At 40.0% G+C, this 22,397-nt stretch overlaps 1 protein-coding gene across 1 annotated transcript in view; it reads right to left on the bottom strand.

The window, feature by feature from the left end:
• The window catches only part of dock1 (dedicator of cytokinesis 1), a 207,049-nt gene that overhangs the window by 46,981 nt on the left and 137,671 nt on the right, over window positions 1-22,397 (bottom strand). The window contains exons 31-32 of the mRNA XM_030773766.1: window positions 2,638-2,716; window positions 1,661-1,761 (exon numbers count right to left, since the gene is read on the bottom strand). Coding sequence (XP_030629626.1) covers window positions 1,661-1,761; window positions 2,638-2,716 — 180 coding nt within the window. The remainder of the gene's footprint in view (window positions 1-1,660; window positions 1,762-2,637; window positions 2,717-22,397) is intronic.

Below are 22,397 nucleotides of genomic sequence, written 5' to 3'. Positions count from 1 at the left end.
GATTTCACTGGACCATATGAAAGAAAGTTTTTGACCCCCCCCCCCTTCCCTCTTTTTCTCCCAATTTGAAATGCCTGATCACCAATACTCTTTCCTCTTACGAGGCATCCATTTTAATTGTGAAGCTAACACATATTTCTTCTGTCAGGCGAGAAACCAATTATTTATTTATTTTTCCCACAAAATGGGTTGCGTGGCAACATTGAGTAACATAACTTGGTAAGAAACTCTATAAGTGCCTGACCACAGCATGAGGTGGAGAGTGACCCTGGCTGACACACCCACCCAAAGAATATAGTCGACTGAAATCAGAGTCCAAATTTGCCCTTTTTGAATATTCTACCGCTGTTACGTAAAAGCTGCATTAACAGATATATCTTGGCTAGCGTACCAAACACCTCTTCATGTTTAATGACCAGAACCTTGATGTTACTATGGATACCATCATGTCAGATTGTAAATGGAAGCACAAACACACACCTACATTGGTGTAAATGATATCTGATATCAGCATCCAAGTGTCGGAAGACTACGCCAATCAACTGACAGTTGAAACTTAATCCCTTGGTTTAAAAAATGGTCGCGCAGCCAATGTAAACAGTTTACTGGTGTCATTCCAACACTACTTTTTCTCCGTTAGTTTGTGCTGCAGGGCAAGGCTGTGGGCACTGATGTAGAGGCTTGTAAAATATTTGGCCAGGAGGGAAAATTGAACAGATTATAGAGGTTCAGTCCCAAACATTGGCAGGAACAGATCTTTCTTTGGGGACCTTTTTCTTGTGACGTTTATGCCAATCTCTGAGACAAAGGGCAGAAGAGAGAAGGGTCTGCAGAAGATAAGCAGCGTTTGGAGACTGCAGACAAAGAAAAGAGAATTAGTCATAAAGACAAAGAGGTTAAAAAAAAGAAAAGAACAGAACTAGGAGGATTTTTTACCTTGCAGTGACTTTGCTCACTGCAATTAACAGCATCACTGAATAATGAGGCTACCATGCAACAGAAAACCAATAAAGAAACAATGTTTTTTTTGTTGTTGTTGGTTTTTTTTCTAGCAGTTCTTGTATGTTCGATTAATTAGGTAAGACCAAATTATTCATTAGAAGGAGCTGTAATATTCTGCAAATGACACCTGGCACACTCTCCAAGGTATAACCTGAATGCTAGTCAGTCTGACTGTCAATGCTGAATCAATTAGTGCAAAAAAGACATCATTCAGAGATCCACACACCCACATACACATACTGAATCTCTCTTACTGAATCTCTCTCTCTCTCTCTCTCTCTCTCACACACACACACACACACACACACACACACACACACACACTGAATCTCTCACTCACACTCTCTCTCTCTCGCTCTCTCTCTCTCACACACACACACAAAAACACACAAACAGACAAACACACACACTGAATCTCTCACTCAAACAAAAATACACAAACCAACACACACACAATCTGAATGTCTCACTCACACTCTCTCTCACACAGAAAAAACATACGCGGACAAACACACGCACACCCACACACTCAAATACACACAAAAACACACACACACACAAGCGCGCACACACAGGCCATGAGTATTCCTGTGAGACAAACTAAGCTGAACTGTGGAGAGAGGAAAGCCCTCTTTCAGCTGCAGCAAGGGAAACTCACTTATGGCAGATCTTCGCTCTCTTGTCACTGGAGAAATTCTCAAGCTGCAGGGACTCCTGAGTGAGGAAGGCCACAGCCAGGTGGAAGTAGTTATTCCAGAGCTGGGGAGAGGGAATGAGGGTGAGTGGGGGGAAAGGCACAAAGAAAAGCACTCGTCAAACCGATTTAAATTTTAACCTTGAACATGTATTTGCAATACTCTCACTGTCTGGTTAAGTCAGGGAACTTGCATTGAAACTCTGTAGGACAAAATTGTACAAAATCAGCAAACTCATGTAAATTGCATGAATGCAGTGAAGTGAAAACCATGTGAAGTATAGGAGTGCTGAAACAGTGCTGAAAAACACAGGTAGGTTACTATTAATTGCACTCAGAAAGATGCAATCATATCACTCATATCAAATTAGTTTTTTGAAACACAGCATGAGAAGATATTATCATCAGATATCAAACAGTTGTTGTTTCACTGATGTTCTCCTACAGAAAAGCACATCCATATTACCAAGAGCCTCTTTGGAAAAGATATTTATGTGGGGCGGCATTAAATGTAAAAGCAATCTGCAACCAATATAAAGCAACTGGAACAACAGAGAGTGTGTTTGCTGCATGGTAATCAGACACAAATCTGTCTAATAAATTCAGGGCATAAGAGCTCTTGCATGCTGCGATTTTGTGTCGTGTACGCAGAAAGGAAGAGAGAGAGAGAGAGAGAGAGAGAGAGAGAGAGAGAGAGAGAGAGAAACCACGGACAGATACCAACAAAAACAAATGTGGTTGGAGTTGTGAATATCCGCCAGATCAATCATGCTGAAAAGTGTCATTCATTGAGCCTAAATTACAGACCTGGTCTGAAATGTCTCTCCCAAAGTCAGCAAAGTTCCTTAATCCTTTGTCAGGCTGCACATACTCTCTTCATATATCTGGAAGTTGCAATGCCCATTATACGCTAGCTCACTCATCTAAAATGTAATGCTTACCTGGAGCTCAAAGTTGGTTTGATCGAGGAACTTCTTGTTCAGCACGGCGGCGTATTGATTTATGGCTCGCAGGAAGACTCTGAAAGATAAGAGGGATCCTCCTTTAGCTTCTGTTATTGCTGGAAAGAAAGCAGTGGTTGACGCAAAGCAGGTAGCTGCCCGAGAACTAGCTATTAATAATAAATGAACAAAGAGCAGCCGCGGTTTCATTTGGGTATTTGCACACATTTCTTTAACCACAAGACAAAAAACATTATTTTCAATATATTTTAGCACTCAATGAGTCGTTCACCACATCTGGAGGGAAAGGGAAGCTATAACCACAGCTCATTAAGACTGGAACAATGCAGTTAGCGGGTTCATTGGTGGTAAAGAGTATGGACAACCAGCAGAGCTAGCAAAGGTGGATCTTCCCTCTGTAAAAACAGAGGGAGTAAGACACAGACGATAAACTTAATCACTAGTGTTTAAGAATTATGTTCTAGGAGTCCATTAGTCATACAACGGAGAGGTTGTGAGAGCAGAAGGTAATAAGGACTCTTTTTTTTTTGTTAATTTTGTGAGAGCACAGACAAGGTTCTCCTGATGCTACTTTTATGTGTCTTTTCTGAATTTAAAAATGAACCTATCACTGAGTATTCACAGTTTCAGTCATAAGTAGCTCATGCAGAAAGCACCTTAGTGTGTTCATCCCTTGTAGGATCTTCACTCTACATTGCACTAACGTTAACAAAAATGAGAACTGCAGGTCAAAAGGCAATACAAAAAAGTGTTTCTATCACGATGGGAAGCTCATTTTGAATTGCTCACTGACTCCTTGTCCCGCTCCTCGTTGATCACGCACACTGTATTTTAAAAATTAATGACCATTTTGAAAGAACAGAATTACACCAAAATATGCTAAAACGACACACACTAACAATAGAGTTCTCTGTAACTTAGGTTGTACACTGCTCATTGTGTCAGAGTATTTTCATCTAACAGAGCTTTCAGTTGGGGGGGGGGGGGGGGGGGGGGGAGTCCAAAATGTTACCCTCTTTTTTCTTTTCACACTGAAAGACCAACTCTGAGTCTGATGAGGAAGTGGAGCTCCAAATATGGATCGGGGACTAGAGAAACACCCTCTTTCAATCATCTGAATTCAGTTCATTCCACAGACCCGAGGAGTGAGAGACACTTTCAAACCTTTCTACTATAAACGCCTGACATTATCATTACACTTACCCAAATGCGCTGAATACAACAAATCAGCTCTCATGGAGCTCCATTAGGGCTATACCATTACTACAAAACAGCACTCTGCTACCACTTTAGGGCTAAAAATTCTTCTGGATACTGGCACTTAACCCTAGTACCAGCAGCAGCTCCAAAAGTCTAACCTTTCTTCAAATAAAATTAGAATGGCCAAAATTAGCATTGTGCGATGTGATTTTTTTTTTTTTCGACGCATGAGAGAACAAAGGACGCTTGTTGCCAGCTAAACGATACCTCACCCTCAGTGAAAAGACTGTGTCAGAGATGATGGTGTTGAACATTTCATTAGCGAGACTGGCTCTTGTCCATGAAAAAAAAAAGGGAAAGTAACTGAAAAAAGCTGATGAGATTGTAAACACATAAGAGGGCCCATTAATCAAGGCTCATTCCTGCGCCAAGATGAAAGATGTGACTGCGATGAGTATGTAACTGCCTAAAATGTACTCACTACTGTTGATTGTCAAACTGATGTTGTATTGAGAAAAACTCTTGAAAATAAGAATGAGTAGCTTGTTTGGGTGCAGTATACGTGATGTCATTTTAAGGCAAAGGAGGAAGGTTACTTCCATTAAGTTACTCTTGGAACAGGGACATAATACCCACATCACTGGGGTCAACCTAAAACAGACACAAGGCTAATGGAGGAGTCACAGTTCACACACAGACACTAAACCAACAGAGACTCCCGTCTACTAGATACAGGAGGACAGATACACACATGCACACACATGTACATACACACACACTTGAAAATGTAGACAATCTCTGGACTTCAGACATACTGTATATTCCTCATTTGTTGATAAATCACAAGTTAACAAACAAAATAACCCCAAACCAATTATTCTCTCATTTGTGTTTTCCCTCTTTCACAAACAGTAATTCAAAGCAATCAAAAAAAAAAAAAAAGAATGAAGCTCAATTTTGTTTGTAATTTCCTAAGAGAAGCCAATCAATTATATTTCTCTATTCGCTCCATAAAGCTGCTAATTGACACTCACAAAATGATATGTGTAGTTTTGCTGTGGAAAGGCACAAAGATTGGATCTGTCAAACAAATTCCAAGTGAAAATGTTTAAGTCTGCTGAAAAACTATAGACAATTCAATACAGTGTAGTTGTAAAGAAATTTAGAACATCAGACAAATAAACAAATAAATTCAAATGGAAAAATTCCAGAGGCCGAGAATACGATCAGAGGTTCCAAAATTAGTCAGCCTCACTGTTTTATTGATGCATCATATTCAACTATTTGGAACTTCTAGCTTTGTATGACAATACAGTTGCAGAGAATGAACAATGTAGGAAGCTTTAGCAAAACCATATCTATCTGGCTTTTTCCAGTAACGTCTTCCATACAATATCTTTATTCTGAGTTCAGTGGTATTCTCCGGAACAAGAGTCTTAAAACCACAGAACAATTCACACACCCCTCAAACAGCGTTTTCCAGTATAAATTTTTAGACAGTGTAAATAAATAAAACCAATCATGCTCTAAGTTCTGCTTTAAAACTACAAACAGAAGTAAAACAGAACCTTCTTTCTCCTTTCTCTGTTCCCCTGAAGCGTGTGAATGAGAGACACAAGGATTATTTTGGTTGGAGAGCAAGGTTGTTTTCTAGTCTGGTGAACTTTGAGGTAATGTCCCCACTCTCTGTCCGCAGGGCCTGTCACCCGTTGTCATTTTCAATCGGCTTTTCCTTCTGAGCTTACCAGAGAGCACCTGGGCCAAGTCGTGCCTCTCTCTCTAATGATGTCCGTCCTCAACAGTTAGGTATGACTGTCCAAACACACACACACACACATGCACACACACGCGCACACACACGTACACACACGCACACACACGCACACACACGCACGCACACGCACACTGATTTGCAGCACTCATTTTAATGATGCACTGACCTGCTGCTGGTCACCTTAGTGGTGTGTTCTTATAATAGGCTCCTAGCCATGCAAAATGAGACAATTCACTAGCATTGCTAAAGCTGGTCAGTCAATAGAAGGTCATAAGGTTTGATGGGTTTGGATGCTAATGCTCTTTATATCTGCTTCTCATTCTGCCTGGAAAAACCTGAGCTTTGTCCCCCAAAAATCAATGGATGGAAATGCTTCTCCTCCAGACAAATGCATACAATAGCAATATTGTGATTTCTAAGAACTTGCCTGTGCGCAAGTTATCTGAAGGGCCAAAACATCCCACATAAAAAAAAAAGAAAAAAAAAGAAAATGAGAAAACAAGAAAAAGACCAACTAGAATGATTATGTGTACAGTCCACACTTGAGTGACTGACATTTGACTTAAAACAAATTAGTCTCCGCTGAGATGCAAGACAACCAAGCACTTGCAATACTTTCATTGTCTTGTAAAAGCAAGAACTTCAAAATGGTTTTGTCTACCACTGATTTTACGGTTCGGGCCTAAAACTATTTTCATTTGTTTGCATTCCTAGGCCCCTGTTTCTGATAAATCTTGAAATTCAAAGGCAACTGATCTGCACCAGACAACACTAGGGCTGCCCCTTAAAGCTGATGAGTCGAATCATCTGTTGGAGACCCGTCAGTTGACAGAAATTCTTCAAGTCCAGTAGTGTTTTTTTTTTTTTTTTTGTCAGTGTGTAATACAATAACAGGATAAAACCGATAGAAGCTTAAAAATGCACGGGGATAACATTTCAATGAGGAATTATACATAAGGGGAATCGTAAATATATTTTTATATTCTTGCAGAGCCAGCTGCTCAAAAAAAAGAAATCCACGTGACAACATGCGCTGGGGGTTAACTGGTGAGAGAAGCTGAAACCTGGGGTGGAGTGTTGATAAACTAGCCTAGCTATAACCATGTCTCAGAAGAAGTCTAAAGTATGGCAGTTTTACGAACTTTGAAGGACAGCCCTAGCAAAGTTAAATGCAAACTCTTTATGCAAGAGTTCAACATCATTCAACAACATCACACAACATCAAACACGGCAAACCACTTGAAACAGGTAAGTTGCATAGCTAGGTGGCCATTCTACAGTTATCTGGGCAGATTTACTATACATACAGTGCAGGCAATAAGTCTGTTTACAAGGCTGATTTAAAATATATGTTCATCAGTTTTTATGCTTAAAGAGAAATACATGTGTGCTGCCCATCTCATTACTCTCATGACAAATCTATGTGGTAGCCTGACATTATATGTCGGCAATTCAAATAGGACGCTATTCAAATCCTGCATCATATGCAGTTGTCTTTTATTGATTTTTAAATGCTCAAAAATATATGTCCATGACTCTGTTGCATTTGACTGTGTTAATGTGGTCAAAATCATCACTGAAACTCATGCCAATGGATTTTCTGATTGCCAGATAGTCCGTGTGAAGAGAAAAAAAAAAGAAAGAAAAAAAGGAACGAACAGTCGAATCTTCATATTGAACAGCCAAATCTGATTCGACTGACAAAATTCTGAGTCGGGTACAGCCCTACACCAACAAAATCATTTAATTCTTTGGTACCAATGAGTATGAATCCACTGGGCTGCACCACTGGATTTTGAGGGTAGCATCCTCCAATCAGGTGAGGCGTGTTAACTTGGGCGTCTATGGCAACTACATATCACTAAAGCAAAGACTCAAAAGAGTCCTCCACACACAATTAATTATACAGTCATCCTTACAACGGTAGCGAGGTGCCTCCCATGAGACATGAGCTGAACAGTCCTACTGTGAGGCCACTAAGGGTTTGGAAATGAAGAGAAAGTAGTTCTAGTTACTTATCCATGAATGTGAATGTACATCATTATTGAGCTCAGGAATATTCAAAATCCTTTTTTTTTCTTTTTCTTTTCTTTTCTTTTTTTGTTTGAAGCTCTGCATCTGACAGGTAGTTTAATGAGCAGCTAATGGTATGGCTAAGGGTGAAGAGTCTGCTGCCCTTTTGCTGTGGGGAAAATAAAAAAAAAAACTCCTCACTTTTATGCCTTCACACTGCTTAATTATTCTTGCATATTTGCTTATGCCAAGTCCCTTGCAAAGAGTATGAAATATTTACCGGTGGCATTCAAGTGCAAGAATGATTGAAATATGACCGCAATTCTGTCGTAATCGTTGAAGACACCGGATAATTTCGGAGAGCTTTATCTCTCTGACTACAGGGTCCTGGCAGATACATTCCTCATTCACCTCAGCCCAGCAACTGAATCTGACTGACAAGAGGAACACAATATATTAGACCCAGGTGCCAAGTTGAACTAAAAGACTGATTTGTACGTGTTTTCCGCGGCAACACCAGCCTGCATTACCTGTTCTAACATAGTCTCAGATAAGGTTTAATTCAGTAGAGTGGGCAGAGCTGCAGTAGGGGGGTTGTGTGTGTGGGGAGGGGGGGTTGGCATGCCTTGAGAGAAAGTGTCTTAAGTAGAGATGGGCAGACAGAGTAATCCAGTCTGGTGTTATGGAATAAAATGTTAATAAGTTAAGTGGCAGGGAGCTTTCGGTCGGAGAAATTTGATTGCCACTTAAACAGTCTGGGGCCGTCCAACAGCTAAGCATTACATTAATTTACAGGCAGGAAAAGTGGGAGACTGGAGAGTATTCGCATTAGCAATAGGCTCAGCCAGTGGGAATGTCTTTGCTCTCCCTGCAGTGGAAACAGACTAGTAGTGTGCGACATCCGTTTAGTGTGTTAAAATGTCACTGAATGATGCTTTATCGCCTCATTATCAGATGGTAAAGGCCCTTCTAAGTCATGACTTAAGCTACCGGTGATGTGCAAAAAAACTGTTCAATTAATCTATGTACCACTGGGCATCTCCTTTAGAAAATCATTAAGAGATCATTTAGAGCTAAAGGTTGAATACAGTGAATACAATGATGAGCCATATACTTGTCCAAAAACCATACTCACTGGGGTTATTTTAAACAAATCAGTAAAGTCAGTGTGGTCTAATATACAGAAACAAACAAACAAACAAAAAAAACCCCCACACTATTCGCCCTCACTCAATGTGACATTGTCCGGCAATGAGGCCAAATATCTTCAATGACTTAGAGCTCCATTTTACCGGGAAATTCAGTAGGGTCTTAATCCACCAAAAAAATCCCATAAAAGTTTTCTCTCTGGAACATTCCCATGGCAACAAAAACAAAAAACACAAGTTACATTTTGTATGAAGTCTATATTCATGAAAAAGTATAATGGGCAGATCCTACAGTGGGGGTGAATACTCTCAAAAGCCCTTAGAACATCTGAGCTTTATATAATCATCACTTGAACTGCAAAAGTTATTACACTAAAAGACTCAGTCCAACCCACTCTCCCATTTCAGTCTCATTTGGCTTTGGATTTATGGAATTTGATGTGTTAGCTCAGGGCCTAAAGTCCAGGGAGGTGGGCCTACAGGATGGAACTGAGATACTCTAAACCAACCAATTGGTGCTGTAATACTTAAACCGCCAAACCTCCCAAGAACAGTTCTATCTCATGTCCCCATAAAACTCTTCCGAGATGCAGCCTATGCCTGGGCCTCCATGTGCGGCGGTCCCCCTTTTAGCAGTTTTACTCAATTTTCTGCTGCTGTGAGCACACCAATATAGATGATACACTGAATACCAAGCTTATGCTAAAGTGTGTTTCCATCCACTGCACCTGTCCAGGGAGAAATATTACCACTCTATAATGCCTGTCTACCTGAAGACCTAACGGGCCACACCAATGGCACTGAGCACAAATCACTCTCTATTGGCCGCCATAGCAATAACACAGAGAGAGTGGCTGGCAGCCTGTGGCTGAGCCGCGTTTTCTGGATGATTCAGCAAGGCGCGGCGATGCACATACCCTTCCACGCCTCTCGGCACACAGCCCAATGTAAATGTACAACACTTCCAGGTTGACTGAGCACAATTTTTCATTTTTTGGAGCATGCTGACAGCCAGACTATATGCCAAAACCACACGGTTCTTCATGTACCACTTGTTCTGGTTGCGTAAAGTGTTTGAACATGTGAGCTAGTTCGTGAGATGTTTATGAGAAAAACATCATCATTCAGACTTCATTACTTCCATGTCTTCAATGCAGAAAATATAAACAGATACAAGTTCCTACAAGTAAGAGTAACTATGAGAAACGAATGGAGCAGTTCAAATGCTAAATACTTAGAGCCTTGGCACAGCCATTTAGTGACTTGCTATTTTAGTTATGTTGTTCTTCGTTCTGGTTGAATTCAGGCCCTGTCCCAAACTGTTAAAATGTTCACTCTACCAGCAACACAGTCTTTTATTTTCCCTCAGGGCAAAAAGTTTGGTCCAGAGGTTAAGTTTGGCCCACAATGACTTTTTCATTAGGCTTGTTTAAGTTTGCTAGTGTCATTACCTGAAAAATACAGGAAGGCCGGGTGTTTTTTCTAACCCAATCTAATAGGCTCATTAGCTTTAATACTCAGGTGCTGCTTAAAGTGTTAGATTCAGAAATATCACTAACTAGCTAACCATACACATCATCATGTAACATGGTGTCAGACAGTGCTCTGTAAAAGCGTCACTTTAGGGAAAACTGGAAGAATGAAATGGTTTTTTTTCCCCTTTCCACAGATAGGAACCAGAGCAGTGTTCTTCATCTAAAACCAAACTGGTGATGAAAAAGTACAACATATGGTAATGTAAACATTACCATATACGCTGCCACATTTTCAATGTGCTCTCACAATGTACACAAAGACAAAGCTAAACAGCCAAAAGCCTACCATTGTTGTTAGATCAAGGAATGGTTTAGCAATGTCTGTTAGTAGACAGCTTTCTCTTAGTGTTTGTGTTTCTCTCTGTGTGTGTGTGTGTGTGTGTGTGTGTGTGTGCGTGTCTAGGAGTCTGGGCTGAGATACAGACATTGTAAAGTCCATCTATTCCAAAAACAAACAGACGAACAACCAAACAAACAAACAAACAAAAAAAACCCAATCGCATGCACATGTATGAAAAGTGTCAAAATTCTTCACAGCAAAGGACCAAAGTGTTTAACGGAGAAGACATGACTCCCAGCTGTAATTTGACCGTTTTGGTTATTTTCACAATATCTTTCTTGACCCAAACACCATCATAAGCACTGATCTTAAAAATGATACGGTGTCTATTCCATGCATTTTTTTTTTCCATTTTGGCCCACAGCTCACTACTCAATTACAATTATCATCCACCAAAGCCAAAAGCCCAAAGTCCAAACGCTTGGCCCTCCTTACTCTGGAGCCTGCAGCTAGAGATGTCAGCCCTGTGATCTCCCGACTTGGATCAGTCAGGGAGTTTTTTTTTTTTTTTTTTCCCCTTCCTTTTCCAGAGCTAGAAGGGTATGCATGGCGTGATGTGCATTACAGTTAAAGGGCAGAGCTGTTGCAGATTTTCCTCTGTTTGCAATCATGCAATCACCTCTAAATCAGTTTTTCACTTTGTTATTTTTCACTTTTCCACTTTTTAATCACTTCTTTTTTATTATTAATGAGAAAGCATCGCAAAAGTAGAACACACTTTTTCTTTTGTTGCTATTTTCATTCTAGCTCCCAGTTTGCTCCTTAAATCTCTTTTTCTGTAAAACTCTACTATAGTTTAATTCACAATCATTTTAAAAAGACAAAGTTGTATTGATTTAAACATTTATATTAATTTATGTTATCCAGAGAGCCCGCTGACCTCAAATTAATGACTGATACAGGGAACCTATGGATGTTCCAGGTCTTTAAAAGTTGGACTTCTACTAATTATTTGTTCTGTGTTTGGTAATACTGCGTGTACTTTTTTTTAAAAATGTTTTAAACTGTTTCACTAAGCCATGTTGTCAGATTTCAAATGGACTGGAAAGCTTTAGATGTGCTATGTGTGCCACCTATGAATGCAATTTTGTCAGAATCTGTTTGTTGCTGCTTAACAGGAAATCAGACTGTCTCTAAAGTGGCCTGGGAAGAACAAACTGTGCATCTGTGCATTCTCCTGTCACTTCCAGTTGTTGTTGTTTTTCTATTGTTGAGGACAATTTTCTGTGGCGAAAGACTTTTTCTCCCTTTTGTAGAATATTCTTTTCTCTAACATTTTTACTTAAGCCTGTTTTTTTCGTTTTCTTTTTTTTTTTTTGGTCACAGCTGCAGTTTACACATTTATTTACTGCCTGAAAGAAAACAAAAAACAAAGAGAAAATAATGAAAACTCTTTTAAATTCAGTTATTGTTTTGTGATTATCTGTATGTGATTATCAGTCCCTGAGTTCACATTAAGTAGTTTCTAAGGCCCTGTTTACAGCTTGCATTAAGATCCGATTATGGTGATCCAATCACAAGTGGACAGCTCTAAGAACGTCCGTTTACTCCTGGCTTTAGAATCCGTGTTTCGATTGACCACTTGAGATCGGATCTCACTTCCCCGCTCTATATGCACATAAACACGCAAATCATTTCTTATGGCATGTGAAATGTCAGACAAATTTGAGGATCACTGATAGCTGTTTTGGGACATTAAGGCACATTAAGCTGTTTCCTGATCATGGGCATCAATGAAGAGGAAAACGCTTAATGTGAGATAATGACCGTACTCCTAAGATTTCGATTTTTTGACAGGAGCAGGCATTTCTGACAAGAGATGTCTGAGAGAAATTTGGTGATCATTGATTGTAGTTTTGGAACATTAAGCCACGTTAAGCTTTTTCACATTAAACATTGGTGTTTTTAATTGGCAGGAGGCATCAATGCACTTCTTGTGCCTAGTCTGCTGGAAATTAAAAGAAGAAGAAGAATAAATCAAAACTATGCGCGAATGAGTTCATACTTCCGCATAAGCAGAGGACATCACTTGAGTAGGTGGTCGTTCAATGTGGTTGACACTGCTGTAAGAATGTGGTCATATGCGGTCCAGATCACCTCTGAATGTGGTCTGAGTGATCAGATCTCGATGCGAGCTCAATGCGCATTGGATGCGCTTACACCTGTACTTTTTGAGCTGTCCACTTGTGATTGGATCACCAAAATCGGATCTTAATGCAAGGTGTAAACAGGGCCTAATAGAGTGTGCACACTTGTATCCATACTCAGAAGTCTCTCCATCTGGCACCAGTACACTAAAACCATCCAATTTCAACTTGGAAAAGAAGGCAAGAGGTCTTCCTGCCCCTTCCATAAGCATTATTCCTTCTGCTCCACAAATGCCACGCTTACAAGACATCAGAAAGAGTGTCTGCCTTAGATGCTCCTATAAACCACTAACTGACATGTCTAAAGATCCTTACAGAGCTTGGCTGGATAATACCAATAGTCCCTTTTCTTTGCTTCTTAACTTCACAATGAATGCACTCCAAATCAGGTCTAATTGGTGCTAAATGAGTTTGCCCCCCGTTTGGATCCTGTGAGCGGTGAGGATGTGGCTAATCCGGGTCGGCTGTGTTCGATGAGCTCACGGGGATGGTGTGCCCTGCCTAACGTGATTACAGTGAAACCCCTTTACAGACTCTCAGCGGAACAGGATTCCCTTTTGCACATTCCTCTAAAGTCCAATATTTCTACCTCACTAATCCCTAAACCCTCCTCAATACACACACACACACACACACATACTTTAACTTCCTTTCTTGTCACATTATTGGCTGTGGATGAAAAAATGAAACGGTCACAGATTTACAGTAAAGACTTAAAAATGAGGCACAAGAGAGAAGAAACCAGATATTCAATAAGCAAGAGAAAGGCTAAACAGGGAATGTACCAGATATTCTCCGAGTTCCTCTTTAACATAATGAAACTCATTCATATATTAACAAAAAGCAGTCTGATATATTTTACCTCCATCAAATAGTCAGTGTCAGAGTACATCTGATACATTTTTGGAATAATCTGCACAGCATAATACTTTTTTTAAATTTCTTTTTTTAAGGGCCGCAGCCTAGAATTCAGCATCTCTTATGACCACTCCATCATGTGCCCATTTCGTAAATGCCAATACCCTAAACCCCTTAGTTCGCCATAGATGACCCCACCTTCTCACACACACACACATGCACACGCACACACGCGCATGCACACACACACACACACACACACTTAGCTCAGATGCTAATGACAAGTTATCAGCCAATCACATTTGCTAATTGAGTTCATAGAGCAGACAGGATAATGATCTGCCATTTGCATGCTAGACAGACTAGTTAGAACCTCATGTGTGCTCAAAGATAAGACAAGGGCAAAACCTTCCACTGCAACAAAAACATAAGAAATTCAATTATTGTCTTATTTATTTCTGAAGCACTAAAGAATAAATCATGAGCATTCTTATTTTTTTCATAACCATGTCTAGTTTGTTTCCCCTGTTCAGGTGTCTGTTTATCAGTATGCAGTTTGTACACATAAAGGCTTATCCGTCGTGCGGCCTGAAGGTCTAACAGAACCAATCACTTAAGCCTGACCATAAAACAAAACAACCAAAAAGAACAGAGAGGACTTGGCAATGGAACGCCAGACTGGATCTACCGATGAACACGCTGCATTTCCATATAAGATCATTTTCATATGACACTACATTTCCATATAAGATCATTTTCAGCAGAGAAGAAAGAAAAATCCTAGTTGGTCTACATTTGACTAACCTTTAATGGGTGTCTAACTGATTTGGTTTTGGTCTGAGGTTCACTGGTTTCTGGGTTGTAAAAATACAACCGATTTATAAATTAACATACAATTTGAAAATATGAGAAGTGTTAAGATGTGACTAATGACGCGCAAAGCATTTAATTATGAATTCAAATGAGAGTTGCTTCACTGAAATTACCTTAACTGAAAAATCAATTTCACCCGAAAACATTGTTTTGAAAAATGTTCCCAAAAGGTGATAACAGTGCCCAATTTAACATTCCATGACAGATGTTGGATTGAAGTTATACCAACTCAACAGGAAAAAATAAAGGCACCTGCTTCAACTGATTGCAGTGCTTGTCAGAGCTGTGTTATAATTCAATACCTACCACAAGAGCTTAATTATACTGCATTACATTTACACAGTGAAATCCTATCAGTGGCTGCCAAGAGCAAACAGTGCAAAGGCAGGCAAAATCCGCTGCTGTCGGCCAAGAATATGACAAATCTAATGCGCGACAAACTAGCTATTGCAAATGAAAGTTAAAATTTTTTAAAAAATGGAGGGTGGTGGGTGGGTGGGACAACGACATCAAAGTTTCATGATTTAAGAAACACTGCACGAAACATTTGGTGTTCTATCAATAAAGTGTCCTTTCACTACAGTACTCTGAGGGAATATTTTTTTTTTTTTTTGTTCCCTTGAATTTTTCTTCTGACCTTTCAGATTTGACTGGGCTTAAAACGTGGTGCAAAGTAAGGTACTGACCATAAAGACCTGACTTTTCATTACATTACCTTTCTCTCAGGCTTAACACCAGATAAAGCACACCCTAAGAGAGGCATACAGAAAATACACGCTTAAATGGTCAGACAAGGGCACCCTTACAGGACAGCCTAAAAGACACCTTAAAAAAACAACAGCCTAAAACATACCAGTAAATGACACACAACATTAAAAAACAACCTAAAATAAATCCTTACTGAACATGTTGAAATGCATTTTTAAGGAACAGTGCAGCTCACACAAGCTTGAAGAAAAGCCTAAACATGATCTTAATAGGAATCCTATTAAAGATAGCCTAAGACACAACTGTGTAGAACAGCCAACTGTATAGATAGGCGCTTTCGCACCGGAGGAACTTTTCATAGTTCTTAGAACTGTTGGAGAAAGTACCCCCTTTTGGCGTGTTCGCACTGCAGGAACTTAGAACGATTTTAGTTCTAAGAACGCCGTTTTGAGGGGCTTTTTTAGCCCCTACTCCAGGGTAGGTACTTTTGCAGCACAATAGGAACCTTGTGACGTAGGTGTACAGCCATTGGTCCAGACGCAGGTATACGATGATTGCAACCGCCATTTTTAAAGATCCGTGCAAAATATAAAGTCTTAGAACGCATTTCATTTAGCTTTTGATATTCATGTCTCAAAATGTCTGGAATTGTAGGAGGGGGCACAACGTTTTTATGTTTTATTTTACCGGTATTTTATATCCCCCAACAATGACCATTTTGCAACGTCCAATGTATATTTGTACATTGAAGAGGTAGCGTACACTCCGCTTCGGTAGGTGCTCGTGTGTCCGCTTGTGTGGCTGTGATCCGCATTTTAAAATAAGAATGTATTTATCCAGCTTACGATTTTAGGGCTGCGGCGGGGAAAAAGGGAAAAAAAAACACGATGCCGCGAGCAAGGGTCAGGCACAAGCGCTATGCTAGCACCCGAAAAGTACTATGCCCATCAAGTCATTCACTGCTACTGCGGTGGTAAATGCATAAATGCATTCGGAAATTATTTTCTCCATTGGACTGGGTCTATCGCCATACAGTTTTATTTTCGTTAATGAGAAGGCAGTTATAGGTTATCTAATGTGCAATCAATATTTCTGTCATTCAAATTCAATAAAACTCATTGCGTATACTGTAGTCTAGTTTGTCGATTTCTTTTGCCGCAGTAATGGTTCTTTTTTTCCTTTTGGAGGTTTTTAAAAGGTCTTAAAAGTCATTAAATTTGTACTTCAAAATGTGCAGCTATCCTGGTTAGTCATAAACAACAGCTCTTAGCTGTTATACCGTCGGCCGGCTTACGTCACTTCAGCGTTCCTACTGGCGGTGCGAAAGCAAACAGAAAAAAGGCCCTAGAACGAATGTAGTTCTAGGGGAAGCTCCACAGGGGGTAGTTCCTATCGAATTAGACCCTAGAACTGTTCGGTGCGAAAGCGCCTGATGATGCCCTTGACAAAGAGCCTAAGAACATCCAGCCTAACAAAGGCCCTTGAAGAACAGTCTAAAAATGTCCTTAACAGCATAAAAAGCCCTTAAAGATCAGCACAGCACATGCCATCTCATAGAACAGCTAAAATAAATCCCACCCTCACTCAAAGAATAGACTGGCACATCCATAAAGTGCAGTCTAAAACACATCCTTTAAGAACCATGAAGAACACAAAACAAAGAGGTTAGGAGAACACAGGAAAGTACAGCAAGCCCTCACCTAAGAATACTTCCAATTGTCAGAATAAGATCACATGCATTTGCACTGTTGCAGTCAACCATTCACCTTGGAAAAAAGAAGCAAATCACATTAGAAAAAAGGAGGGGGGGGGGTAAATTTTGGGAAAGGTAAGTCCAAAGACAAGTTTAGGATCATTCATTCTCTGTCTTAAGCCACAGTTTAAAGCTCTGTAATACAGTGATATAGAGCCATCCAGTCATCCACACTGAAGATAAGTGCTGTGAGGCTGAAGCTGCAATAAGCTGAAGCTCTTTTGTCTCATTCTCATTCGGCTGAGGACATGCAGTGCAGTGGATAAGTTGGGCAGCCCCTTCCATCACTCTCCACGGACCCCTTCCTGAGGCAAAGTGAGGGCTGTCTAATTGGCCTCCAAGGAGAGAAAAGCCAGAACTCCATTACACATCAGTAGATCCAAGGGACTTAGAGCAGAACTGTAATTACACTTATCATCCGGGATGAGTTCATAATTAAAGACTGCATTGCTTTCCATTTATTCTGGAACCAAGAGCTGGTGCCAGGCCCTTCTTCTTCATCCCTTCTTCAAGTGACAGCCAGTCAAACTGGGTGTGAGTGAGTGAATGAATGTGTGGGTGTGTGTGTGTGTGTGTGCTTGTGTCCATCTGTCTGTTGAAATCAAATAAATCAGATTTCATTCTTTTCTTACTGATTAAGCAGTGAGAAGATATTTTGCTGGGATGAAAAACCAATTATTTGTCACTGCAAATGGAGATCCAATAAACCTTGGGAGCTCCACCTACACTCAATGGTTGTGAAAATGAGGGGAAAAAAAAAAAGCTCAAATCTATTGGAAGCTCATTTGGACAAAAAAGAGGGAGAGAGAAAGGGAGAGAGAGAGAGAGAAAAAGCAAAATATAAGGAGGATAAACACAAAGCCTGTGCAATCACAAAGAACATTTCAGTATTTCATTATAGTCACTGCAATGAGGTAGACTAGTCACAGAAATGTGAAAGAATTTTTCAATTTTCTGAAATCAAAAACAAATCAGTGAATTTGAATCTGTATAGTATTCAAAACGTATCATTTATATTCTTATACAAATATAGTATTTGTTATAGCAGAATAATTTGAGATTTTATTTATTTTACATTTTTTAGCCCCGTCAAGAGTGCTAAAGAGAGCACCTTGGAGCTACTTGAGGGTAAGTTAGGCAGTCAAGTCAGACAGGGAGAGTAGGCTGTATTTCTATCTTCATCTTTAAATGAAGAAAGGGCTATTAAGTTATGTCACATAGTTCCTGAAACTGCTCATCTCCTTGTGCACAGAGGGTTTTGTCAATGCAGGCTCCCATGACAGCACTGGCTATGGCTGATGTTCTAAAAGCCCCATATCAGGGAGGAAGTGGGAGTAGAACACAGTGAGCTGGAGTCATTCTAGACCAAAGTCACAGATAAAGTAGGAGTAATGAGGAGGAGCGGGTGAAAGAATTCGTGGAGGTGGAGGCGGAGGTGGAGGCGGACACGTCTTGTGTTTGCAGTTAGCCTCATTCGCAATTCGAAATGCTAAAGGTAAAATGATTAATGACCCCAGCAGGACAGGACGGTACACAAATGCTAAACAACGAGACTTGGCTATGCCCTCTAAAGAACAAAAACCACCTATACTGATGACTGGAACAATTTATTGTTTTGTTTTTTGTTTTGTTTTTTTTGCAAAGACAGTTTAGATTAGGCGAGGTTGGAAACACTGACACACAAAGTGCCTCACCAAACAAGAATCAAATCCTTCTCCAAGGTTTTAAACAACAGTTTTAATACTAAAAAAATACTATTCTGCACAACACAGGAGCATCAAACTAGTAATGCTGCTGAGGTAAGACCTGCCCCCCCCCCAAACATCTGGCCACAGCAAACAACATAAAGCTTTTTCGTACCAATATGTGTAAGAACTTGCTTTCAACAAAATACGGTTATTGCACTTTTTTTTAGAACCTATGTAAGGCAATCCTACAAGGTGCTCTTACATCCGACACAATATTAAAGCTTTCAAAAACACCCCCCCCGCCCCCACTCACACACAACAACCTTCCTCCCCCTTCTTCCCCCACCAAATTCTTAAGCTAAGCTATCACCAAACCATGAAGAGATATTTTCAGGAGCTATGTCTTCTCTAAATAAGGATAATCATGCCTTATGTTATAGCAAAGGTCTCCCATCTTATGCATAGTAGAATTTTAGAAAGCCTCAGTAAAAGACTGTCTGTGAAGTACAGTTGATATAAGTGCAATATAAAAGCTTGTTAAGCAAAAGGATTAAAGCCAAAAATGAACAAAGATGCTACATACAATTCAGAGGGGACTGATGTATTACAAACTATATGATCAGAGGATTGTTCAGATTAAAGGAAGAAAACAACTAATGTGAACAATCATGAGGGGTTTGTACAACATTCTCTCTCAATTCCGCTAGACTGAGAAATGCAAACAAAGGTTAGCGACAACACTCTATATTCAAAAGATGCATCCACATGTAATTAATTTCTACTCTAACAGACTGGAGTGTGATTTTCTTTATGTTTTGGGGATCCATTTCTTTTACTCCTTTTCAGCAGGAGTGGCTGGGCAAATTCTGACTGCTTTGCTTATACGTTGCATTGTAAGGTTTCTTGGAAAAGTAGCCGTTGTACCTACACAGATTAATGAATCTGCTGTACTACAAATTTGGAACTCTGTATTTTACCAGACAGAGAAACAAATCAGGCATTTGTCTTCTTGAAGTGGAATGCTGGAATCAAGAAAACCGAGTGACCTTGAAGATTACGGTCTCAGACATTAAATGCTCAGTTACTCTGGATGCTTGAAATCCCTTAGTGCCAAGTTTCATATTTCTGCATGTTTGCAATTCCCCTGGCAAGTCTCATAAAAGGGTCATCTTGGCACAAGGTCTCTTCCTGTACTTGCTGTTGGTATAGTAACGTGCTCGTCACAGAGCTAGTTTGCAGTTCGGCCTTCCATTCAGCCATGTAATGTGACTACGTTAACCGCCAATCGCATTTTTCTGTCAGTTACCTCTGTGTCCTGTCCTCCCTTGACTTACACCAAAAGTTTTAAGTGTATTCAGCGACCCTGACATTAACAGAGATAGAGTATTCTGAAAAGTACCAAACCAAAGAAAGGGGTTACAGCCACAGTTTCATCATCATTAGGAGTTGCTTGAACGTGTCAGTGTTTTGTTTAAAAAAATAAATAAATAAAATAAGGGTTCCTATATCAAAAAAAGGTCAGGTTTGCTTGAGAATAAACGAGTGTTTGAGTAATTCTCCATGAGGCATTCCCGCACATAGCTGGAACCTTTAGCAGTTCTTATAGGGCCGTTCTGAATGTGCTCATTAAACTTGACTGGGCTCTACGGATGAAAATCATCGCCAGTGGAGAACTTTGAGAAAGCCCTATCATATGAGCTTATTCTGCAGACCATCAGGGAGATCAGAACACAAACTTAAGAGTGGGCATGGAAACCTTTCAATCTGTTGCTCAAACACAGAGAGATTATTTCAATATTTTGGGCTTAGTAATGGTATGCTCACACCAGCAGCGACAACAAGTGACAAAGTGGCTGGAAGTCATTCATTTCCAGTGGACTACACTGAGCGACATGGTGTGACGAGTCACCTTGCGACAAAAAAAAGTTGGGCAAAGTTCAATTTTATGCAAATAGGCAGCGACAGAGTCGTGCGGTGGTCAGTCAGATGTGTTCCTCTTGTATTTTTTTGCTGTGAAACGTTTCTTAAACTTTAGCTCCTATATTAGAATTTTAGCTCCCATAGCTGACATGGAGGAGAGACTTTGTGGTCCATGGTGAAACAGTAATGTTTGAAGCAAGATCACACTATTTATAGAAAAATAAATTTGTTCCAAAATATACTTTTCAGCAGGAATGCACCCAGTTTGTGGATTTACGCATACATTGGCCGATATATTAACAGGCAACAAAAGATAAGATTATCAGTTGGAGTATTTTTTGAAGAAAAAAAAGAAGAGGGTTCTCCATCGATCATCTCTCTAACATCTAAATCGACCATTCACATAAGCCCTAACAGTATTTTAAATGTATTCAAACTCATTTACCCAAAGTATAATACAAAGGCATTGCATGTTGCTCACCAAAATCGTAAACCTACCCAAAGATAATGGAAAATGCAGACTCATCACTTGTGAGTATGAGGTTAGCAAAATCAAGTCATCATTCAGTCAACAAGTTTAGCAAAAGGTAACTGAGTCAAGAAGTATAATAAACAGTCCCCTTTGTTCTTGGTATGTTCAAAAAAGGAAGAAAAAAAAAAACACACCCCTATAAGCTCATAAGTATAATGCTACCTGGTTCTTCTGGATGATAGGAGTGTCTTCAGATGTGAAAATGAGTCAGTTTTTCTCTCTGAATGTGTGTCTTCAGAGGAACGCGAGAGGTCTTCTAAGGTGACCTCGTCATTTTCAGTCAGTGCACAAAGCTTTAGAAGAGAGTTCAATCAGAGAAAAAAGCGCTTTGCAGTGCACAGGTGATGCTTCAGTCAGGCTAGTGCGGCTAAATGTGCACTGCTGGCCTCTGGCAGGAGTAATGAGTTAGTGTGGGCTTCACAGGCTGGGTCAGAGAGTTAAAAAGTCCCCGTCTCAAGCCGTCTATTCTTTCATCTCTTTATCTGTGCCATCTGCCAAACCCCCTTTCTTCTGTTCTCATCACTCTCTGCTCTTCACTGTTGATGTAATTAGCAGTCTTAGCAGTGTACGGTGTTCATTAGACCCAACTTACTCCTTATGGAGATTGTCAGCCTATCAGCTTGGTCTGACAGACGTGAGCCACGCTGGGCGGCTTGGTAATGAACCCCAATGATATTGTTATTGTGGCAATAGCTAGCTCGGAGGTGGAATACCTAATCTCATTTCAAAAGAGATAATAATTGAATTTCTTATCAGAAGCACTGCTAATCAGAGCCAAGGTGTGTTTCTGCAGGGGATGTCAGTGGGAATTTCTTTGATAACTGTATGAAGCTTTTAGAAGATTGAGGGGGAGGGGGAGGGGGAAAAACCTCCAGGAAGACAAAGACAGATATGATTCTAGTCCTGACTTCATATTGTAAGGACCTCACATTTGCCTCTTTTTTTTTTCATGAGAAAATGCTGGATTCCTATCCTCTTGTATCGAAAATGCCAGCAGTGTGGATGAGATCCAGTCTATTTAAATAAAAACACAAATCAGAAGGTAACAGAAAGTCTGTTTCATTAGAAATCATTAAATGAGTAACATTACATACAAATGGTCATTAGTAATGTTGAAAAATTCAAGCCAAAGCAATGTCTAACAAATGCTCCACTGTTAATTAACAGTAAGACCTAATGGAGGTTGATGACTTAATAAACACTCAGTTAATGTCCAAAGAAATGTTAATAAACTGTCTAGTCGTAGCTGG

Source organism: Chanos chanos, chromosome 5 (assembly GCF_902362185.1).
Source record: "Chanos chanos chromosome 5, fChaCha1.1, whole genome shotgun sequence".
NCBI lineage: Eukaryota > Metazoa > Chordata > Actinopteri > Gonorynchiformes > Chanidae > Chanos > Chanos chanos.
This window is presented reverse-complemented; position numbering and strand designations above follow the sequence as displayed.